The sequence below is a fragment of the Perca fluviatilis genome, chromosome 13 (genome assembly GCF_010015445.1).
Source record: "Perca fluviatilis chromosome 13, GENO_Pfluv_1.0, whole genome shotgun sequence".
NCBI classification, from domain to species: Eukaryota; Metazoa; Chordata; class Actinopteri; order Perciformes; family Percidae; genus Perca; species Perca fluviatilis.
In genome coordinates this window covers 37,563,058-37,582,967 of record NC_053124.1, presented here as the reverse complement: position 1 = coordinate 37,582,967, position 19,910 = coordinate 37,563,058, and the positions used below count along the sequence as shown (strand labels likewise).

Genomic DNA, 19,910 nt, shown 5'->3' with positions numbered 1-19,910 from the left:
CATATTGTGTCTGTAGGAGGCGCTGTACTGTACTGTACTGTACTGTACTGTACTGTACTGTACTGTACAGTACTGTATGTATGTGTGTATGTATACAGGCCTAACAGTCACATGTTGTGTATTTCTACTGTAGGTACACACACATAGCCTAAAGTCCAGGTAATGAGCTGCCAGAACTTTCTCTGTTATTTTACGAGAACAAGCTGATCCTCGTCACTGTTGACGTGCAACCGCACATCCGGCACCATTCACACACTTTCGGTAACTCAAGGATAAAACGGACATGATCAGAAAACAATGTTTTTAAACTATACTAACAATGCTTTTTTTGTTTTCTCACATTTTCTCATTTGTACGTTGTATGTATGGTGTGAAAAAAACAACAACATTTCAGATGGACAACAATTTTCGTCAAGTCAGGTCGGCCCAAAATGAAGGCCGACGGCTCCTCCGACAGCGCGGAACACACCGAACCAGAGGTGTATAGTCCAGGTGCCAGAAAGTAAAAATCCTGCCATGTTTTTGGATCTGCCTCTACATCTAGAACAGGTGTTTTCACTAACGAGCTCCTCTACCTGGTAGAGGAGCTCGTTAGTGATGGTTGGGACAGCTGCTGGACAGGATTTCTACTTCCTGGCGCCTGGACTATACACCTCTGCTCCGAACGGACTCGAGTCACCGACCTCGCCAGACTGTCCGACTGGCCGATTATCAGGTTGGTGTGTCGGCGCCTTTATTGTCATTTCCGCCATATACACGGTAGCCTAGAAATCTAGACGCTAAGCGCGCACAATGTAACGTTGCAGCCAGGGTCAGTCTAGCAACTCTCCGTTGGCTTGCAAGCTGGAAAGGAAAAACCCATAGATATAGAACAATAGATATGACATGACGTCATAACTTATGGCATAACTGTCGGCCATCTTACTAAGGTACTGTTTACAACTGTCCCCTATGGCAGCAATATGGTTATCAGCTGTGCAGCACCTAACTGCTTTACTAGAAGGACCACAGAGACCCAGGAGGCTGCCATCACTTTCCACATGTCAGTAGGAGTAGATGGAGTATTTTTCTCTTCTTTTTTTTAAACTATAAATACAGAAAAGTTGGGGAACTAGCTAGCTAGCTAGTTACGTTACCTAGCAACTGTTAACAGACCGGCTGAAATGTCAGTTAGTGGTGATTGCTAGCTAGCTCTTAACAGCATTTATGAACAGCAAACAGTGTTTTAGTTAGGAGCTATATCAATCAAAACTCCACCCAAATCTCTATTTTTTGTTTATTTCTAGAAAGGCACAGTTGTCTTACAGTCATTACTTTGAATTAAAACTACTATTGATGTATTGGTAGAAAAATATAAGGATAATAAAGACAACATGAGCCTCTCTCCCCATTGGTTCCAATGGAAGCAATTCTAAAACTTAACCCTGGTAAGATGGCCGCCAAGTGCTTCCATCCTGGAATGGCAAGTCAGAATTACATGTCATATCTATTGTTCTATATCTATGGAAAAACCAAACTCTGGTCGGGCCTAGGGTTGGGCATCGTTTGGATTTTAACGATTCTGATTCCAATTCCGATTCTTCCTTTCTATTCCGGTTCTTATCGATTATCGATTCCGATTCTTTGAGGGGTGGAGTTGAAACGGGTTCGATGCTTATTTCACAAATAAGAGGAAAGTTTTATTTTGATTCATAGGCGGGTTGCAGTTTTACAGCTTTTACGACGCAAAATAAAGCCACGCTAGAGCGCCGCTTACAGTGCTGCACGGCTGCAACACAACAAGCGCCTGGTTGCTACGGAAACCAAAACTTGCGCATGTTAAATTTGGAACCTGTGATCAGATTTCAAACCGAATCCTCCGAACGATTCCAATAAAGAAACGATTCAGATGGAATCGTAATTTTTGAAACGATTCCGATTAGGAATCGGTTCTCGATGCCCAACCCTAGTCGGGCCAATCACATCGTGTATAGAGTTGGTGGGCGGGGCTTAACATAGTGACGGCAGAGTTGCGACGGTTCCGTGTGAATTCCCCGCTACTTGAAGACAAAGAAGATGGCCGCTGCTGCTGGCGAGCAGCGGTCTTTGGAATCGGCTTTGGCCGCGACTCTGGAAGACTTGGAGTTCAGCTTTTCTTTGAGAAAAGAACAAAGAACGGCTCTGAAGTCATTCTTAAAAAAGGAAGATGTGTTCACAGTTTAAAGGTGAATCTATCAACTAGCGTTGCTCTGATTGGTTGTAGCGCTGTCCTATTGGTGCAGAGGGAATTTGAAAGACAACCGTTTATCCCACACGCACACAGAGACACAGACGTACACACACACACACACACACACACACACACACACACAGAGACAGACGACACACACACACACGCACAGAGACACAGACGATACACACACACACACACACACACAGAGACACAGACGTACACACACACACACACACACACAGAGACACAGACGTACACACACACACACACAGAGACAGACGTACACACACACACACGCACACAGAGACACAGACGTACACACACACACACACACACACACACACAGAGACACAGAGATACACACACACACACACACACACACAGACACAGACGATACACACACACACACACACACACACACACACAGAGACAGACGTACACACACACAACACACAGAGAGAGACCGTACACACACACACACACACACACACACAAACACACACACACACACACAGAGCACAGACGATACACACACACACACACACACACAGAACACAGACATACACACACAGAGACACAGAGACACAGGTACACACACACACACACACACACACACAGACACACACACACACAGAGACACAGACACACACACACACATATACAGAGACACAGACGTACACACACACACACAGACACAGACGTACACACACACACACACACAGAGACACAGACGTACACACACACACACACACAGACACACACACACAAAAAATTTTTAAGATAGATGCTGCAAAATATTAATATTATTATTGTAAACATCCTCCACCTTTTACTCGTGTATTCGTGTCAGTCAGCAGTACTCTTTAGATAACTTTATACTGTGTGAGTTGTGTTGCCAGGGAAACGCTGCACTCTGCCGTGTGACATTTCACCGTTAATGAGTCCAGATCAAAGTCGGAGCGAGGCCACGTGGCGCCGCCGCGATACGCACATCAGACGGAGGAAAGGGCGCCGACGCACGCTCCTCCTGCATCATCGACGACACAGGTGCATGATGGGACATTTCTGAGACGCTGAATCCTTAGGCCCTGTTTACACAACATGATTATTTTTACAAACGGAGACATTTCCCTTCGTTTACACGAATTCGCCGAATTCGATTTTTGAAAATCTTCGTTTGCACGTTTGCGCGTGAACTGAGACAAACGGAGGTTTAGGCAGCCGAGAGTTATGCTGCGTTCAGGCCACCTGGGAACCCTGGTTACGTTGTTTTTCAGACTGGCAGCGTTCACATGGTCGGGATGCGCGTTCTTCTTCTTCTGTTATATTGGGCGTTTGGCGTAACAACTTGTTGCGTGACTGCCACCAACTGTTGGCCGTAGCCGAGAGCATCAGGTGGTGAAAACATGGAGGACACAATAACAGAAGATTTTCTGCTGTTTTCTTATAGGAGCATCCAGACAGCACATGGCCAGGTGTTTGTTTGTGTTATCTGCAGGACAACCAACGGGAAAAGACACGGATAAGGTGTTGTTTTTTTATACATAGGCCTATTTAAAATAATTTTAAACATGTTATGTCTGTGCATATTTCTTGGCAGAGGCATTTGTCCACAATAAACAGTTTGTCATTGAAATAGCCTATGTTCAGTGAACCAAAGTCGCCTCCATCAAACGTCAGTTGTCAACAGAGGTGTATAGTCCAGGTGCCAGAAAGTAGAAATCCTGTCCAGCAGCTGTCCCAACCATCACTAAACCAGCTCCTCTACCAGGTTGATGAGCTCGTTAGTGAAAACACCTGTTCTAGATGTAGAGGCAGATCCAAAAACATGGCAGGATTTTTACTTTCTGGCACCTGGACTATACACCTCTGGTATAAACAGAGACTTTAAGGGGTATAAACTGAGACTTTAAGGGGTATAAACTGAGACTTTAAGGGGTATAAACTGAGACTTTAAGGGGTATAAACTGAGACGTATAAACTGAGACTTTAAGGGGTATAAACTGAGACTTTAAGGGGTATAAACTGAGACTTTAAGGGGTATAAACTGAGACGTATAAACTGAGACTTTAAGGGGTATAAACTGAGACTTTAAGGGGTATAAACAGAGACTTTAAGGGGTATAAACTGAGACTTTAAGGGGTATAAACTGAGACTTTAAAGGGTATAAACTGAGACTTTAAAGGGTATAAACTGAGACTTTAAGGGGTATAAACTGAGACTTTAAGGGGTATAAACTGAGACTTTAAGGGGTATAAACTGAGACTTTAAGGGGTATAAACCAGAGGTGTATAGTCCAGGTGCCAGAAAGTAGAAATCCTGTCCAGCAGCTGTCCCAACCATCACTAAACCAGCTCCTCTACCAGGTAGATGAGCTCGTTAGTGAAAACACCTGTTCTAGATGTAGAGGCAGATCCAAAAACATGGCAGGATTTTTACTTTCTGGCACCTGGACTATACACCTCTGGTTGTCAACAACGCGTCACCAGCTGGGGAACTCTGGTATCTAAATCCAGCCCCAGTTTCCCTCCTCTGATTCCTACAGGAAGTTACACGAATGGTGACGTTTTCACTCGGAAAAACGTTTTTCCGATGTCCAAGAACGCGCGGAGAGAAGAGAGAGGAAGTGATTCGTAGCTGTTGTTGCTACTTTCTGGATTCTGATTGGCTAACGTGGGCTTGAGCTTCACGTTACACCGCCACCTACAGGTCTGGCGTGCTCTTGACTGCATATATACACGGGTACGTGTAAACGAACACTTTTCTGAAAACTGACAGCTGTGCACGATGTTATTTTAGAAAACGGAGAGGTTGAAATGTCCGGTTATGAAAATAGCCGGCCACGTGTGAACGTAGCATCAGAGCGCCGCTGACCCCCTTGACAGGAAGTCGCTGTAGTTTACTCCACACAGTCCTCATGTGAGTCATGATGTTTCCAGAAAGTGGTCCGGGGGATTCTCCGCCAGGCGGAACCTCTGGGGAGCCAAATGTTCCCGTAAAGATCCACTCTGGTCGACAGAGAGGAGCTGAACGGCCACCAAGAGACGCTAAATCACCCAAAAATACAAAGAAGAAGAGGGACACAAATCAAATACAAGATGCGCAAAACAGCCCCAAAAAAAACAAACACAAAGATGCAAAACTAACAAAAATACACCTCCCAAAAAATGCCGTCAAAATAGACGCAAGAGAAACACAGAGCAAACACAAAGACACAAAACCCCCAAATAGAGAGACAGCGGCGACTACTCTGTGGCCAGTTGTTCAGTCTCGGGGTCTTGCATTTATGTTGGGGGGGGGGGGCTGTTACATGTCTGCAATCCAAAGAGAAGAGATGTAAAATGACCAAAAACCACTGCAATTTTGTAGACCTTTGACACCCACATTTGTTGACAAAGAAACGGCCACGAAGAGACGCAAAAGAAACACAAAAACACGCAAAACGACCTAAAAAATAGACTTGAAACAGGAGTGTCTGTGTGACTTTACTGGTCGACATGAAGCCCCAAAGAAGTTTCTCAGCCATCATAGAAAAAAGTGACAAAAACAGCAGAAAAAGTGACAAAAACAAGGTGGCCCAAAATGCACTACGGACCTAAATTGATATATGGGTCGGATCAAAATCTGCGCGGGGCCGGATTTGGCCCGCAGTCTTCGAGTTTGACATGTGACTTAAAACGACCACAAAAACACGCAAAACATCCAACAAGGATATAGAAAATACACCCCAAAAAATCTAGACAAAGATACAAAACGACCAAAAACAAGAAGCAAAACAACCACAAAACAGCCCAACAAATTGACTTCAAACGACCAAAAAGACACAAAACAACCTAACAGACTTGAAACTACAACAAAGATACAAAAGAACCTAACAGACTTCAAACGACCACAAAGACAAAACAACCTAACAAATAGACTTCAAATGACCACAAAGACAAAACAACATAATAAATAGACTTCAAACAACCACAAAGACAAAACAACCTAACAAATAGATTTGAAACTACAACAAAGATACAAAACAACCTAACAAATAGACTTCAAACGACCACAAAGACAAAACAACCTAACAAATAGACTTCAAACGACCACAAAGACAAGACAACCTAACAAATAGACTTCAAACGACCACAAAGACAAAACAACCTAACAAATAGACTTCAAATGACCACAAAGACAAAACAATCTAACAAATAGACTTCAAACGACCACAAAGACAAAACAACCTAACAAATAGACTTCAAACAACCACAAAACAACCTAACAAATAGACTTCAAACGACCACAAAGACAAAACAACCTAACAAATAGACTTCAAACGACCACAAAGACAAAACAACCTAACAAATAGACTTCAAACGACCACAAAGACAAAACAACCTAACAATAGACTTCAAACGACCACAAAGACAAAACAACCTAACAAATAGACTTCAAACGACCACAAAGACAAAACAACCTAACCAATAGACTTCAAATGACCACAAAGACAAAACAACCTAACCAATAGACTTCAAACGACCACAAAGACAAAACAGCCTAACAAATAGACTTCAAATGACCACAAAGACAAAACAACCTAACAAATAGACTTCAAACGACCACAAAGACAAAACAACCTAACAAATAGACTTCAAACAACCACAAAACAACCAAACAAATAGACTTCAAACGACCACAAAGACAAAACAACCTAACAAATAGACTTCAAACGACCACAAAGACAAAACAACCTAACAAATAGACTTCAAACGACCACAAAGACAAAACAACCTAACAATAGACTTCAAACGACCACAAAGACAAAACAACCTAACAAATAGACTTCAAACGACCACAAAGACAAAACAACCTAACCAATAGACTTCAAATGACCACAAAGACAAAACAACCTAACCAATAGACTTCAAACGACCACAAAGACAAAACAGCCTAACAAATAGACTTCAAATGACCACAAAGACAAAACAACCTAACAAATAGACTTCAAACGACCACAAAAACACAAAACAACCTAAAAAATAGACTTCAAACGACCACAAAGACACAAAACAACCTAACAAATAGACTTGAAACTACAACAAAGATACAAAACAACCTAACAAATAGACTTCAAACGACCACAAAGACAAAACAACCTAACAAATAGACTTCAAACGACCACAAAGACACAAAACAGCCTAACAAATAGACTTCAAACGACCACAAAGACACAAAACAACCTAACAAATAGACTTGAAACTACAACAAAGATACAAAACAACCTAACAAATAGACTTCAAACGACCACAAAGACAAAACAACCTAACAAATAGACTTCAAACGACCACAAAGACACAAAACAGCCTAACAAATAGACTTCAAACGACCACAAAGACAAAACAACCTAACAAATAGACATCAAACGACCACAAAACAACCTAACAAATAGACTTCAAACGACCACAAAGACAAAACAACCTAACAAATAGACATCAAACGACCACAAAACAACCTAACAAATAGACTTCAAACGACCACAAAGACACAAAACAGCCTAACAAATAGACTTCAAACGACCACAAAGACAAAACAACCTAAGAAATAGACTTCAAACGACCACAAAGACACGCAAAACATCCCAAAAGGAAAATATAGAAAAACATCAACAAACACAAAGACACAGAAAGAACTGCAAAAAGAGACACAAGGGGACTTTATCTGTGGCCATTTGTTCAGTATTCAGAAATTAACACTTTCAATCAATCAATCCCGTTGGTATGTGTGTGTGTGTGTGTGTCCGTGACTTTAAAGGATGATTGTAAATCAATAATGGGCTCATTAATAGAAGAGTAACACGGGACCTTCAGCTGGGAGTCGGTCTGACCTCTGACCTTGGGACGTCGGCGCCACGCTTCCACGCCAACGGCCGGCTGTTTAATATTAACCAGTCAGACAGCTCCATCCATCACAGCCAAACGCGTGCGCACGCTGCGTTATCTGATGCTGGGAGGGCACGAACACACCGGGAGACAGAAGAGGATAAATACAGGAGGGCGAGCCGAGCACCGACACACACAGACAGACACGAGAAGAAGAAGAAGAAGAGATCACACAGAGGAGAAGAAGAAAAAGAAGAAGAGATAACACAGAGGAGAAGAAGAAGTAGCTGAAGAAGAGAAAGTGAAGATTTGTAGAATATTCCTGCAGGATCTCAAATCCTTTTTGCGGTGTTTAATCGTGAGTTCAACCAACCGTCTACCAACCTTCATTCCATTTTTAATACTTTTCCATTTCCTTCCTTGAAATGCATTTATTATTATTATTATTATTATTATTATTATTTTAATTATGTTTTTTTATTCTAAACGCAGGATTTTAACTTGTAACAGAGTATTTTAACAGTGTTGTATTAGTACTTCTACTGCAGTAAAGGATCTGAATATATCTCCCACCGCTGCTTTCCTGCGCTTTTATTTTGTCGGTTTTGAAAAGTGTTGTTGGTGATGGATAGTGTGCTTTTATTTTGTAGGTTTTTTGGAAGGTGTTGTTGGTAATGGAGAGCGTGCTTTTATTTTGTATGTTTTTTGGAAGGTGTTGCTGGCGATGGAGAGCGTGCTTTTATTTTGTAGGTTTTTTGGAAGGTGTTGCTGGCGATGGAGAGCGTGCTTTTATTTTGTAGGTTTTTTGGAAGGTGTTGTTGGTGATGGAGAGCGTGCTTTTATTTTGTATGTTTTTTGGAAGGTGTTGTTGGTGATGGATAGTGTGCTTTTATTTTGTAGGTTTTTTGGAAGGTGTTGTTGGTGATGGATAGTGTGCTTTTATTTTGTAGGTTTTTGAAAGGTGTTGCTGGCGATGGAGAGCGTGCGCGCCGCCGTCTACCTATCCGTCTGTCTGTCCGTGCTGACTACGTCACTCTGTCAGGGTCAGAGGTCGGCCGACAACCCGCTGCCGGCCGCACCGGACGAGCCCGTCCTCCGGCTGGTGAGTCATCCGTCTGCACGCAGGATCTCTGTATTTGTAGTTCTCACACACAGGATCTCTGCATCTGTAGTTCTCACACACAGAATCTCTGTATTTGTAGTTCTCACACACAGGATCCCTGCATCTGTAGTTCTCACACACAGGATCTCTGCATCTGTAGTTCTCACACACAGGATCTCTGCATCTGTAGTTCTCACACACAGGATCTCTGTATTTGTAGTTCTCACACACAGGATCTCTGCATCTGTAGTTCTCACACACAGGATCTCTGTATTTGTAGTTCTCACACACAGGATCTCTGCATCTGTAGTTCTCACATTGTAGTTCTCACACACAGGATCTCTGCATCTGTAGTTCTCACACACAGGATCTCTGTATTTGTAGTTCTCACACACAGGATCTCTGCATCTGTAGTTCTCACACACAGGATCTCTGTATCTGTCAAAAAATCTGACAAAAGACATAAATATATATATATATATATGTGTATGTATACACATACACATATATATATATATATATATATATATAATACAATTAACAAATAACGATGAATAAGGACATGTACATTTCAGCACAATCTTCCAAAATTATTGTAAGTGATTCAAATAACAAATTCCCATGTTCAAAAAATAGTAGGAAGAAGTTAAAAAAAAAAAACTTTTCTGGTCCTACCCCCTTTTTCTATTTTTATACTTTAGTTAAATACAAAACAATGTGATGCTTCACTTACTTATACATGTTTACATACACATACACATTATGTACCGTATATCTACCTACCTACACGCACATAAACATATGCATACACAGACACACATGCATACACATGCACACACATGCATACACAGACACACATGCATACACATAGACACACATGCATACACAGACACACATGCATACACAGACACACATGCATACACATAGACACAGATACATACACATAGACACACATGCATACACAGACACACATGCATACACAGACACACATGCATACACATTGACACAGATACATACACATAGACACACATGCACACACATAGATACACATGCACATATACACACATAGACATAGATACATACACATTTACACACATGCATACACATAGACACACATGCATACACATAGACACACATGCATACATTCATGCATACACATAGACACAGATACATACACATAGACACACATGCACACACATAGATACACATGCACATATACACACATAGACATAGATACATACACATTTACACACATGCATACACATAGACACACATGCATACACATAGACACAGATACATACACATAGACACACATGCATACATTCATGCATACACACAGACACACATGCATACACATAGACACAGATACATACACATAGACACACATGCACACACATAGATACACATGCACATATACACACATAGACATAGATACATACACATTTACACACGTGCATACACATAGACACAGATACATACACATAGACACAGATAAATACACATAGACACACATGCATACATTCATGCATACACATAGACACACATTGAAAGTGACATTGCAGCCAGTTAGATGACAACTACTAGATGTAAAGGGAGGTCGTTTGGAGCGAATGAAAGGGAACCATTTTCAGCCGAAGGAGAAACTGGAACATGAAGGGTGCCTGATGAAAAGATAAAAGCCGTTTCTGTCTGAAAAGGTCACCGCTGTCTCACTGTCGCCGGTCTCTAAAGAGAAGGAACCATCAACCATCTTATTTACATGAAACACAACATTTCAGTGTTTAAAGCACCTTTAAATGTTATCTTCTCAGTGGGGTTACTTCTGTATGTTTCACCCTGGACCCTGTTTCTCATGTTTTTGTGTGAAAGTGTCTGATGGGACAACAGTGTCTGAAACTGGTCCAGTACTAAAGAAGAAGAAACCAGCTGTAATGTAACCTAAACAGGACTAATGTTCAGCAGCAGTTAGAGTGTCTGACAACATTATGGGATGGATCCCTACAGAGATAGACCTTTTAGTTAAAGAGTAAGATCCTTTTAGTTTAACATGAAACAGCCCCGAAATCACCATCACCAAACTACACCAGACTCCATGTAAATAATCAGGACTTTTAGCGTGTATAGAGCCAGCATATCTCCACCAGACTCCATGTTAATAATCAGGACTTTTAGCGTGTATAGAGCCAGCATATCTCCACATGTAAATGGGTGAATTAAGGATTTATTTCAACCAAACCAGAGTGGTGATTGTTGGATTTACATGGAGTCTGGTGGAGATATGCTGGCTCTATACATGCTAAAAGTCGTTTTAGGTTTATCTGTAATTAGAGAATGTGAACTGCTGTCATAATATGACCAAGGTGTGTGTGTGTGTGTGTGTGTGTGTGTGTGTGTGTGTGTGTGCGTGTGTGTCTGTGTGCGTGTGTGTCTGTGTGTGTGCGTGTTCAGGCTGAAGCTCTGCAGGGTTTCCTGGATGAAGCCGACAGCAGCGCCGGTCTCTCCGTGGAGAAGAAAGCCAGCGTCATCCCCCGGGTGAGAAACGGACTGACAGCTGTCAATCGTGGTGTGTGTGTGTGTGTGTGTGTGTGTGTGTGTGTGTGTGTGTGTATATACGTGCGTGCGTGTCCTGCTGGTAATAAGTGATGAGTGTTTCCTGACAGGTCTATCAGCAGCACGTTGTTTAATGTCACGGATAATCTTATTATTTCATCGTTATATTTAGTAAATTATCACACTCTTCGTACACTGTTCACAGTCCAACCTGTCCTCCAAACCCTTGTGTCTTCCGTATATACATATATACATATATATATATATACATATATATATATATACGTATATATATATACGTATATATATATATATATATACATATATATATATATATATACATATATATATATATATATACGTGTATATATATATACATATATATATATATATATATATATATATATATATATATATGTATATACACACGATATATACGATATATACATATGTATTAGGGGTGGGAATCACCAGAGGCCTCACGATACGATATCATCCCGATACTTATGTCACGATACGATATTATTGCGATTTTAAACATATTGCAATATTCTGCGATATATTGCAATGTATTACCTTTTTTCCAATTTCAGATTTTTCCCAATTTCAAATGATGTCCCCAAAGGACAATTTTGTCAACATCTGTTTTATGTAAAAAGATACATTTCTCTGCTTGTTCATCTCACTTCAATTTTATTGCTGCAAAATGGGATTGTCAAGCAGACAAACTGACCAAGACATATATAATAAAAGATCGATACTTGGCGTCTGTGTATCGATACGGTATTGCCATGAAAAATATCGCGATACTATGCTGTATCGATTTTTTCCCCCACCCCTAATATGTATGTGTATATATATATACACACACACACACATATATATGTATATATGCTCCCGTCAGAACTACTACGGCCACTAGAGGGCGCCGCCACTACAAACATCAATATAGGTCAGAATGACACTGGAACATACCACTAATGGGGCAGTTTCGGGGAGAACAATCTCAAACAAAATGTATATACTGTTTATTATATTCCACATTTTTTATGAAATGTTAGTCTGTCTGTCTGTCTGTCTGTCTGTCTGTCTGTCTGTCTGTCTGTCTGACTGTCTGACTGTCTGTCTGACTGTCTCTCTCTCAGTGTGATGTGGGCGAGCGCTGTGCGATGAAACACGGACCTCGTATCGGCCGACTGTGCGACTGTCTGCGAGGAGCGGCCTGCAACACCTTCTTCCTGCGCTGCTACTGAACGCACACACACACACACACACACACACACACACACACACACACACACACACACACACACACACACACACACACACACACACACACACACACACACACAAACACCTTGGTGTTCTGTCCTTGTGAAGACATCAGCTTTAGGTCCTGATTAAAACCTACCCATGAAAACACTTCACTCTCTGAAGAACTAATGTCCTCACAAAGATAGAAGTACAGGAGACGCACGCGACGCGACGCGACGCACGCACGCTACGCGACGCACGACGCACGCACGCACACGCACCGCACGCACACACACACACACACACACACACACACACACACACACACACACACACACACACACACACACACACACACACACACACACACACACACACACACACACCTGTCTCACCTGGTTGTCTTTGTTTTACAGTTTTCAGTGTCTGTCGCTCAGATTCATTTATTTTTGTTAAATAAAGATTCTCCATAAAGCTGCTGGGCTCCGACGACCTCCTGATTTAAATTGACGTTACATTTTAGGATCCTCAGCTTCATCAACACTTACAACACAGTTATTTTCATTCATAACTGTTCATCAGTTTTCATATTTCAGAGTTGATCTGTATCTGTAGAACCTCAGCTCTAACATAAATGTTACATAACGTGGAAATGTTCACATAAAGTATCCAAACGTTAAACTGAAGTAAATGGACTTGGAGCACAGAGACTTCTCGGAAAAATTGTTGGGGCTTTCAAGGAGAGTCGGACACGTGAGTTCTAAGAATTGGCTGCAGAACAGGTTCATTAAGTTTGGAGCGCGTCCTGAACTAGGAAGATTCAAACTGCTGCGATAATTCTGTTCCCACATCTCTTCTTCATGGAGAACTGAACCCAGTTTCCTCCTGTCTGTGTAAAAATACATTCTCAAGTTCATCCGTAGATTTGAAAACCTTCGAACGTGTCAAATACGCAAAGCGTTCAAATGCTGGATCTCTGTCTTTGAACGCACCGACAGGGTGAGTGACTGCGTCCAGGTGTTAAAGTTTAACATGAAAGAAGACATATGAAGTAGTGAACTTACGTCTTTCTCTCCGTCAGCTGATCCTCCGTCAGCTCCCCGTGGCCCAACAGCTGCAGCCGGACGCCAGTTACACGGCGGCCAGATGTGCTGTGGAAAAACAACTCAGTTAATAAAAAAACACACCTGGAAACAGCTGAAAAACAGCCGTGTGAATGCAGACTCCTACAGCCTCATATTAGTACACTCGTGTACAACAGTATCAGCATCAAAATCTGTTTAAAGTACTCAAAGTAAAGGTCCTGATTCTGCAGAATCACCTATATGATATTATACTATTCTAATGCATGTTGAGAACTTTAACGTTGCAGCTGGTAAAGGTGTAGCTCATTTGACTTCATATACTGCTGGGTAACTTTCTGTGTGTGATTTTAAAGAAGCTGTTGGCTGAAGGAGGAAGGTTTTTAGTTTTCTTCCCGAGTTTAGAACATCGCTGCAGCGCTCACTCAGTTCAGTTGTTTGTCTGCAGTCTGAACTCAGATCTGTAACGATGGAATAAAGACATTTTTATTGCACCAACTCAGTCTCCTGATAGTTCATCGATTCATCTTTTGTTGTGTATAAATGTGATAAAATCTGTTTTTTTATTTAATTATGGGGAAATATATGATGTGTATCAACGTGACATATGGATAGGCGACGTCTGTGTATATTGCTTGATATAGACAGACTTTCTTCCTCCTCGGGCCACCTCCAGTGGCCGCAAAGGCAAAGGCGGGCGCCAAACTCAGCTATAAGCGGTGCTCGAAGTGGGCCGGTACTCACCGGTACGCAGTACCGGTACTTCTACATTTTACTCTTAAGCGTTGAGTTTCACGCGTCGCTTTCAGGAGGAATACAAAAATAAAAACTTAAAGTAAACAGAGCAAGTGCAAAAAGAGTAGCCTGTATTTGCTTCTTTTTTAACAATAGTAGGTCAATTAATGAATAAGCTCTTGTTTAACATCCAAGCGCTTCTCCCTTTTAATCTTACAATAAAAAAATGTGCAATTTTAGCAACATATGAAATCAGATGTATCAAATAAATCCAACAATAAAACAAATTCACATTTCAAGTCACTTTCAGGAGGAACACACAAATAAATGTTTTTGTTGAAGTGCTAAAGTGCACACACACACAAACACGACTTCTTTAAATAAATACATACATTTATGTTGTTAATAAATAACAATACGTTGTTGTTGTTGTTGTACCAGCAATATCTCCCAGTTCTGTTTTTCACTGTAGAAATCTTAAATGTCAGAATGATTTGCCAATGCAAGAAAGTACCAGCACCTTTTTTATCCCCACTTCAAGCCCTGGCTATAAGCAAGCTGAATCAGCGAAATGACTTCAACCAATGGACTTTCCCCAAAAGGAGGGTCTTTTAGACTCAAAAATAGCCAATGGAAATGTTACACGCATGTTCGGAAGGTGGCTATTGGAGGCTTTTTTTCTGGGGGAAAGTCTCTTTTTTGACAGATAGAAGGCAGCCAGACAAAGGGATCTGGAGTAAGCTTTCCGGGAACTTGCTCGGGTTTTTCGTGCGTTGATTTATTTCGAGCACATTAAAACTCTTTTTCTCATCGGACTCTGTGCTGGTTTTTCGAAGACCTGTTTTTTTTAAATCTAGGGCTGTACAATATATCGTTTTTTTCTATCGTCATCACAATATCAACCGGCAACAAAAAACACACATCACGAAAGACTGCGACACATCGTAAAATACACTCAGGTTATTTTTGTAGAGTTTGGAAGAAAAGTTTTCATTGTTTTTTTAGTGCTGCCTATTAATTCAATGTTCATAATGTTCATAATGTTCAAGAACAGAGAGTTTGAAATTATTTCCTTTCATTAGTTTTAAAACTCAACAGTTTGTTGTATTTTAGCAGAATCCTGAAAGCAGCAGAACTGAGAACACTTTAATATCTGATTTTATATCACAAGTTATATCGTCATCAAGATATTCAACATGATCTCATATTTCTCTCATATCGTGCAGACCTAGAAGATTTTGGTTAGTTTGATTATACTTACAGACTACAGACAGTCCGAAGACTTTCTCCTCTGCAGTCACGTCAGGACATGGACCCTCCCCCCCCACACCCCTCACACACACCCCTCACACACACACACACACACACACACACACACACACACACACACACACACACACACACACACACACACATATAACTTCACTTCAGAGTGGACTGGACTTGTGTGAGTGGACTTCCTGTAACGCGGCTGATCTAAAAATATGTTCCACAGAAAAAAACAAATCAATCAATCAATCAATCAATCAATCAATCAATCAATCACCTTGAGGGCTCCATCCTCCCTTATTAGACCCCCAGAGAGGCTGATTGGCCCCCGAGGCCTCGTCACGCCACGGCTGACACACACAGAGCAGCAGCTGCACTCAGCCACCTTCTCATCATCAACCTCGATTTAAACACCGGCCATGACGGCAGCAGCTTAGTTTAATTTGTTTTATTTGCACAAAGAAATAAATCAACATACAATGGATTTAAATAAGAAAGTTATTTCAGTGCTGCAGAGGAAGCACTTATACAAAAGAGAAAAAAAAAATTATAATTCCTCTACAAAATAAAACAAGTCATACAACAAACAAAAAGAAGCATCCAACCACTGACAAGCTGTTCTAGCTTTGCCAGACCTGATAATTCCTCTATAAAAAAATAGAAAAACTAAAACAAGCAATACAACAACAAACAGAAGCATCCAACCACTGAGGAACTAACATTAGCAGGTGAATAAGTTGTTAATTTTCTTCTTCTTTCTTTACTTTATTTTGAAGGTTTGTTGTTGTTTTTTTGGAGTTTTTCTACTTCCCGTCTTTTCTGTGCGTGTGACTTATTTTATTTTTGCCACCTGGCGATAAAAGAAACTTGCATTTTATTGGATTGGATCCGTCCTCTTCTGATACTGCCTCCAGCTGTGTGTGTTCTCATCAGCTTGATCGTCCAATCACAGACGAGCTGCATGTGACTCAGAGAACCTTTGAAATCTGAGCGTCCAACAGACAGACGAGAGTTAATCGACGAGGATCACAGAGACAGGATGGCATTTAGCTTCCGGCGCCCAGCCGAGAGAGATAAGACTAATTACAGCCTCTGACACACACACACACACACACACACACACACACACACACACACACACACACACAGGGATAGACACACACACACACACACACACACACACACACACAGCTACAAAACTAGCTGCTGGCTGGAGGCTCTGCCTCTCTGTTCTCAGTTTGACCAACACATTTGTCTCACATTTGAGCTTCCTCTTCATCATCTTCACTCTTCCCAGGGACAGGAGAGAATGGGAACTTGGTGATATCAAATTCAACACTTTGAAGAAATAATCCATCCATGCTGTTCTGACTGATTAATCGTTAACCGCTAGCATGCTACGTCGTTCTCAATAGCAAAGCACCGCTACAACACACACAAGTTCACCATAATCTACAAAAGAACTACTTCCATGTGCGCCCTCATTTAGAAGTCTCCCAGCTAATCCTGCCTTGTAACTGACCAAAGTTGGAGAAACGACCTTTCTTTTACTGTCTCTAGAGTTAGCTAGCTGACATGCTCTACATCTGAGCTACTGAGCATGTGCGAGTGCAATCAAAGATAGTACAGAAGAAGAAGATGAAAAGAGGTCTCACTCTGTAGCTAAAACAGAAACCAGGTGAAAAGAGGATCTGCAGCAGTGAGAGAGAGCTGTGCAGTACAACAACAATATGGTGTTTTTTGAAAATTAAACCATGTAAACCTATTCTGGTACAACCTTAAAATACAGTTATGAACCTGAAAATGAGCAGAATATGGGCGCTTTAAGGTGTGGGGGGGGGGGCTCTGGCTCCTGCTGGTCCACACTGGAGCTACACTCCTGCTGCTCCTCTTCACCAACTATCTGTTCTATGTCTGAAATACAGAAATACAATTATTATTTATTTAATAATGTTATTTAATATTTATTTATTATTGTATATTTTGAACTTTTCAATAAAAACAAGTTCCTTCCTGAGACTATTTAGCAGAGCCACATTTGCTTCCTTCGGAGCTTAACGCAGCCCAAGATGATTGTAAATGGTTTAAAGAAATGCAAACAAGCAAGAGCGTATTTTTCTCCTATCCCAGAATGCATCTGTGGTATAAACTACAGAAGTTACTCATCTGGCAGTGCAAGACTATCTCGAACATAACCTGTAGGAGCCAAATATGTTGGTTTGAGTATCCAGACGTTTGGGGTCGCTGGGTTATTACTAGGGTTGGGTACCGAAATCCTACGCAAACGGTAGTATTCGGACAGGATTAGAACGCAAATTTTGGTGAAATTGACTGAAATATTTCCCCTCTGTCGCTCCGGACAGCGGCAGACTCTTTTTTCTTTCTCCCTTTTCCACCGAGTGGCGCACGTGCCCGCTCGCGGTGTGAAGCGCGCGTGGCCGCGCTATTCTCCAACATGCACTCTACAATCACTGCTGATAGATGACTTGTTGTACACGCTCCGAAACATAAAAATATCACTCTATCGTAAATGTAGGCTACTTTAAAATGCCATATTTTCCCTCTGGGCTCACCAAAACGGACATAGAAGCATATTAACCATTCACTGCACGTGATCGCTAGTAAACATATTACACTTGTCTGCTAGTCTATCGTTCAGGACAAGAGCCTGTAGCCTGGTGGTGGGGGAGGCAGGACAGCCTCAGCAAATTGAATGAAAACCCCAAAACAAAGAAATAGCAGAATCCATGTCATTCCTTGCTTTACAACATATATAATGTTATCAGTATTCCCAGGATAACCATATAATCACTTAGATGTGTTTTGAAAAGCAAACTATATCATTGCTTAGAGTGTGTGTGTTGAAAACCCCAAAAAATAACATATTTTTACAATATTTTGCTTATATATTAATCTGTTTTTTGCTTATACTGATCTGTTTTTGCATTTTATGACATAAAGGGCTTTTATTGAGAAACTGTGAAGAGTGTAGGAAAGCACCTAGACAGATAAGAAGAGCACAGGCAGAAGCCGCGGCCTTGACGGGTGCATGCAGCTGTGTGTGTGTGTCTGTGTGTGTGTGTGTGTGTGTGTGTGTGTGTGTGTGTGTGTGTGTGTGTGTGTGTGTGTGTGTGTGGTGGTGTGCGTCTTGAAGGCGCATGTGTAGCCATACACAGCACACGAGCTGTAGAGTTCAGGAAGTTCATTAGGCTACTGTACGTTGTTTTTGAAGTGTTTCCTACATTACTTTACAAGGACAAGGAAGTACATAAAGTACGTCCCTTTTGATAACTGATAACTGGAGGAGTAAATGATTTTTTTGTATAAATATGAGTGTTTTTGCCGAGTAGCAGCCCCTTTTGGGCTCCCTTCGGTGTCTTTTACCCGAGCGCTTTACGTGGCATCGGGATGCCATGAAGCCTTCTCCATCTACCCTTGCACTTTCTGTTGCATTGGGAAAGATTCATTATGCCTCTCTCAGCTGTAGAGGGGTTCTCTTGCACTCGCTGAGTGTAAGGTAGAAAAAAAAATAAAAATAAAAAATACTATCTCTGAGAAGTGGCTTCGAATACCTCTGTTAAACAGAGGCCAAAAAGTGCTCTTTTCTCTTATTTTGCCCAGACGCCTTTTGTTGCTGGGGAAAGATTTATTTGCCCTCTTTGACACCGGAGAGGAGATTACCTGCACTCAGAGTGTGGGAGAGATAGGAGGAAAAGAGAAGCAGCTTTAAATACCTCTGTTAGTTTTTCTCAGTCACTGTGGTACATTTCTCAGTGAATCCTGACTTTCACCAATGAAGGGGGATTGTGTGAAACATTAGCCCGACAGACTGGAAGGTAAGG

The 19,910-nt window shown here is 41.3% G+C and overlaps 1 protein-coding gene and 1 long non-coding RNA gene across 3 annotated transcripts in view; one reads left to right on the top strand and one right to left on the bottom strand.

The window, feature by feature from the left end:
• The first annotated feature begins 664 nt into the window (after window positions 1-664).
• Window positions 665-13,224, top strand: cart4 (cocaine- and amphetamine-regulated transcript 4). 2 transcript variants are annotated; one of them, XM_039819775.1, is made up of 4 exons: window positions 665-715; window positions 9,027-9,178; window positions 11,627-11,710; window positions 12,874-13,224. In XM_039819775.1, exons 2-4 carry the CDS (start codon window positions 9,050-9,052, stop codon window positions 12,979-12,981), a joined length of 321 nt encoding a protein of 106 aa, XP_039675709.1. In that variant the 5' UTR covers window positions 665-715; window positions 9,027-9,049; the 3' UTR covers window positions 12,982-13,224. The 2 variants fall into 2 exon arrangements, with proteins under 2 accessions (XP_039675709.1, XP_039675708.1); XM_039819774.1 differs by lacking the exon at window positions 665-715 and adding an exon at window positions 8,229-8,434.
• Window positions 13,225-17,898: 4,674 nt separating this feature from the next.
• LOC120571095 overlaps window positions 17,899-19,910 on the bottom strand; it is an 8,258-nt gene continuing 6,246 nt past the window's right edge. The window contains exon 3 of the long non-coding RNA XR_005641186.1: window positions 17,899-17,982. This is a non-coding gene — a long non-coding RNA (uncharacterized LOC120571095). The remainder of the gene's footprint in view (window positions 17,983-19,910) is intronic.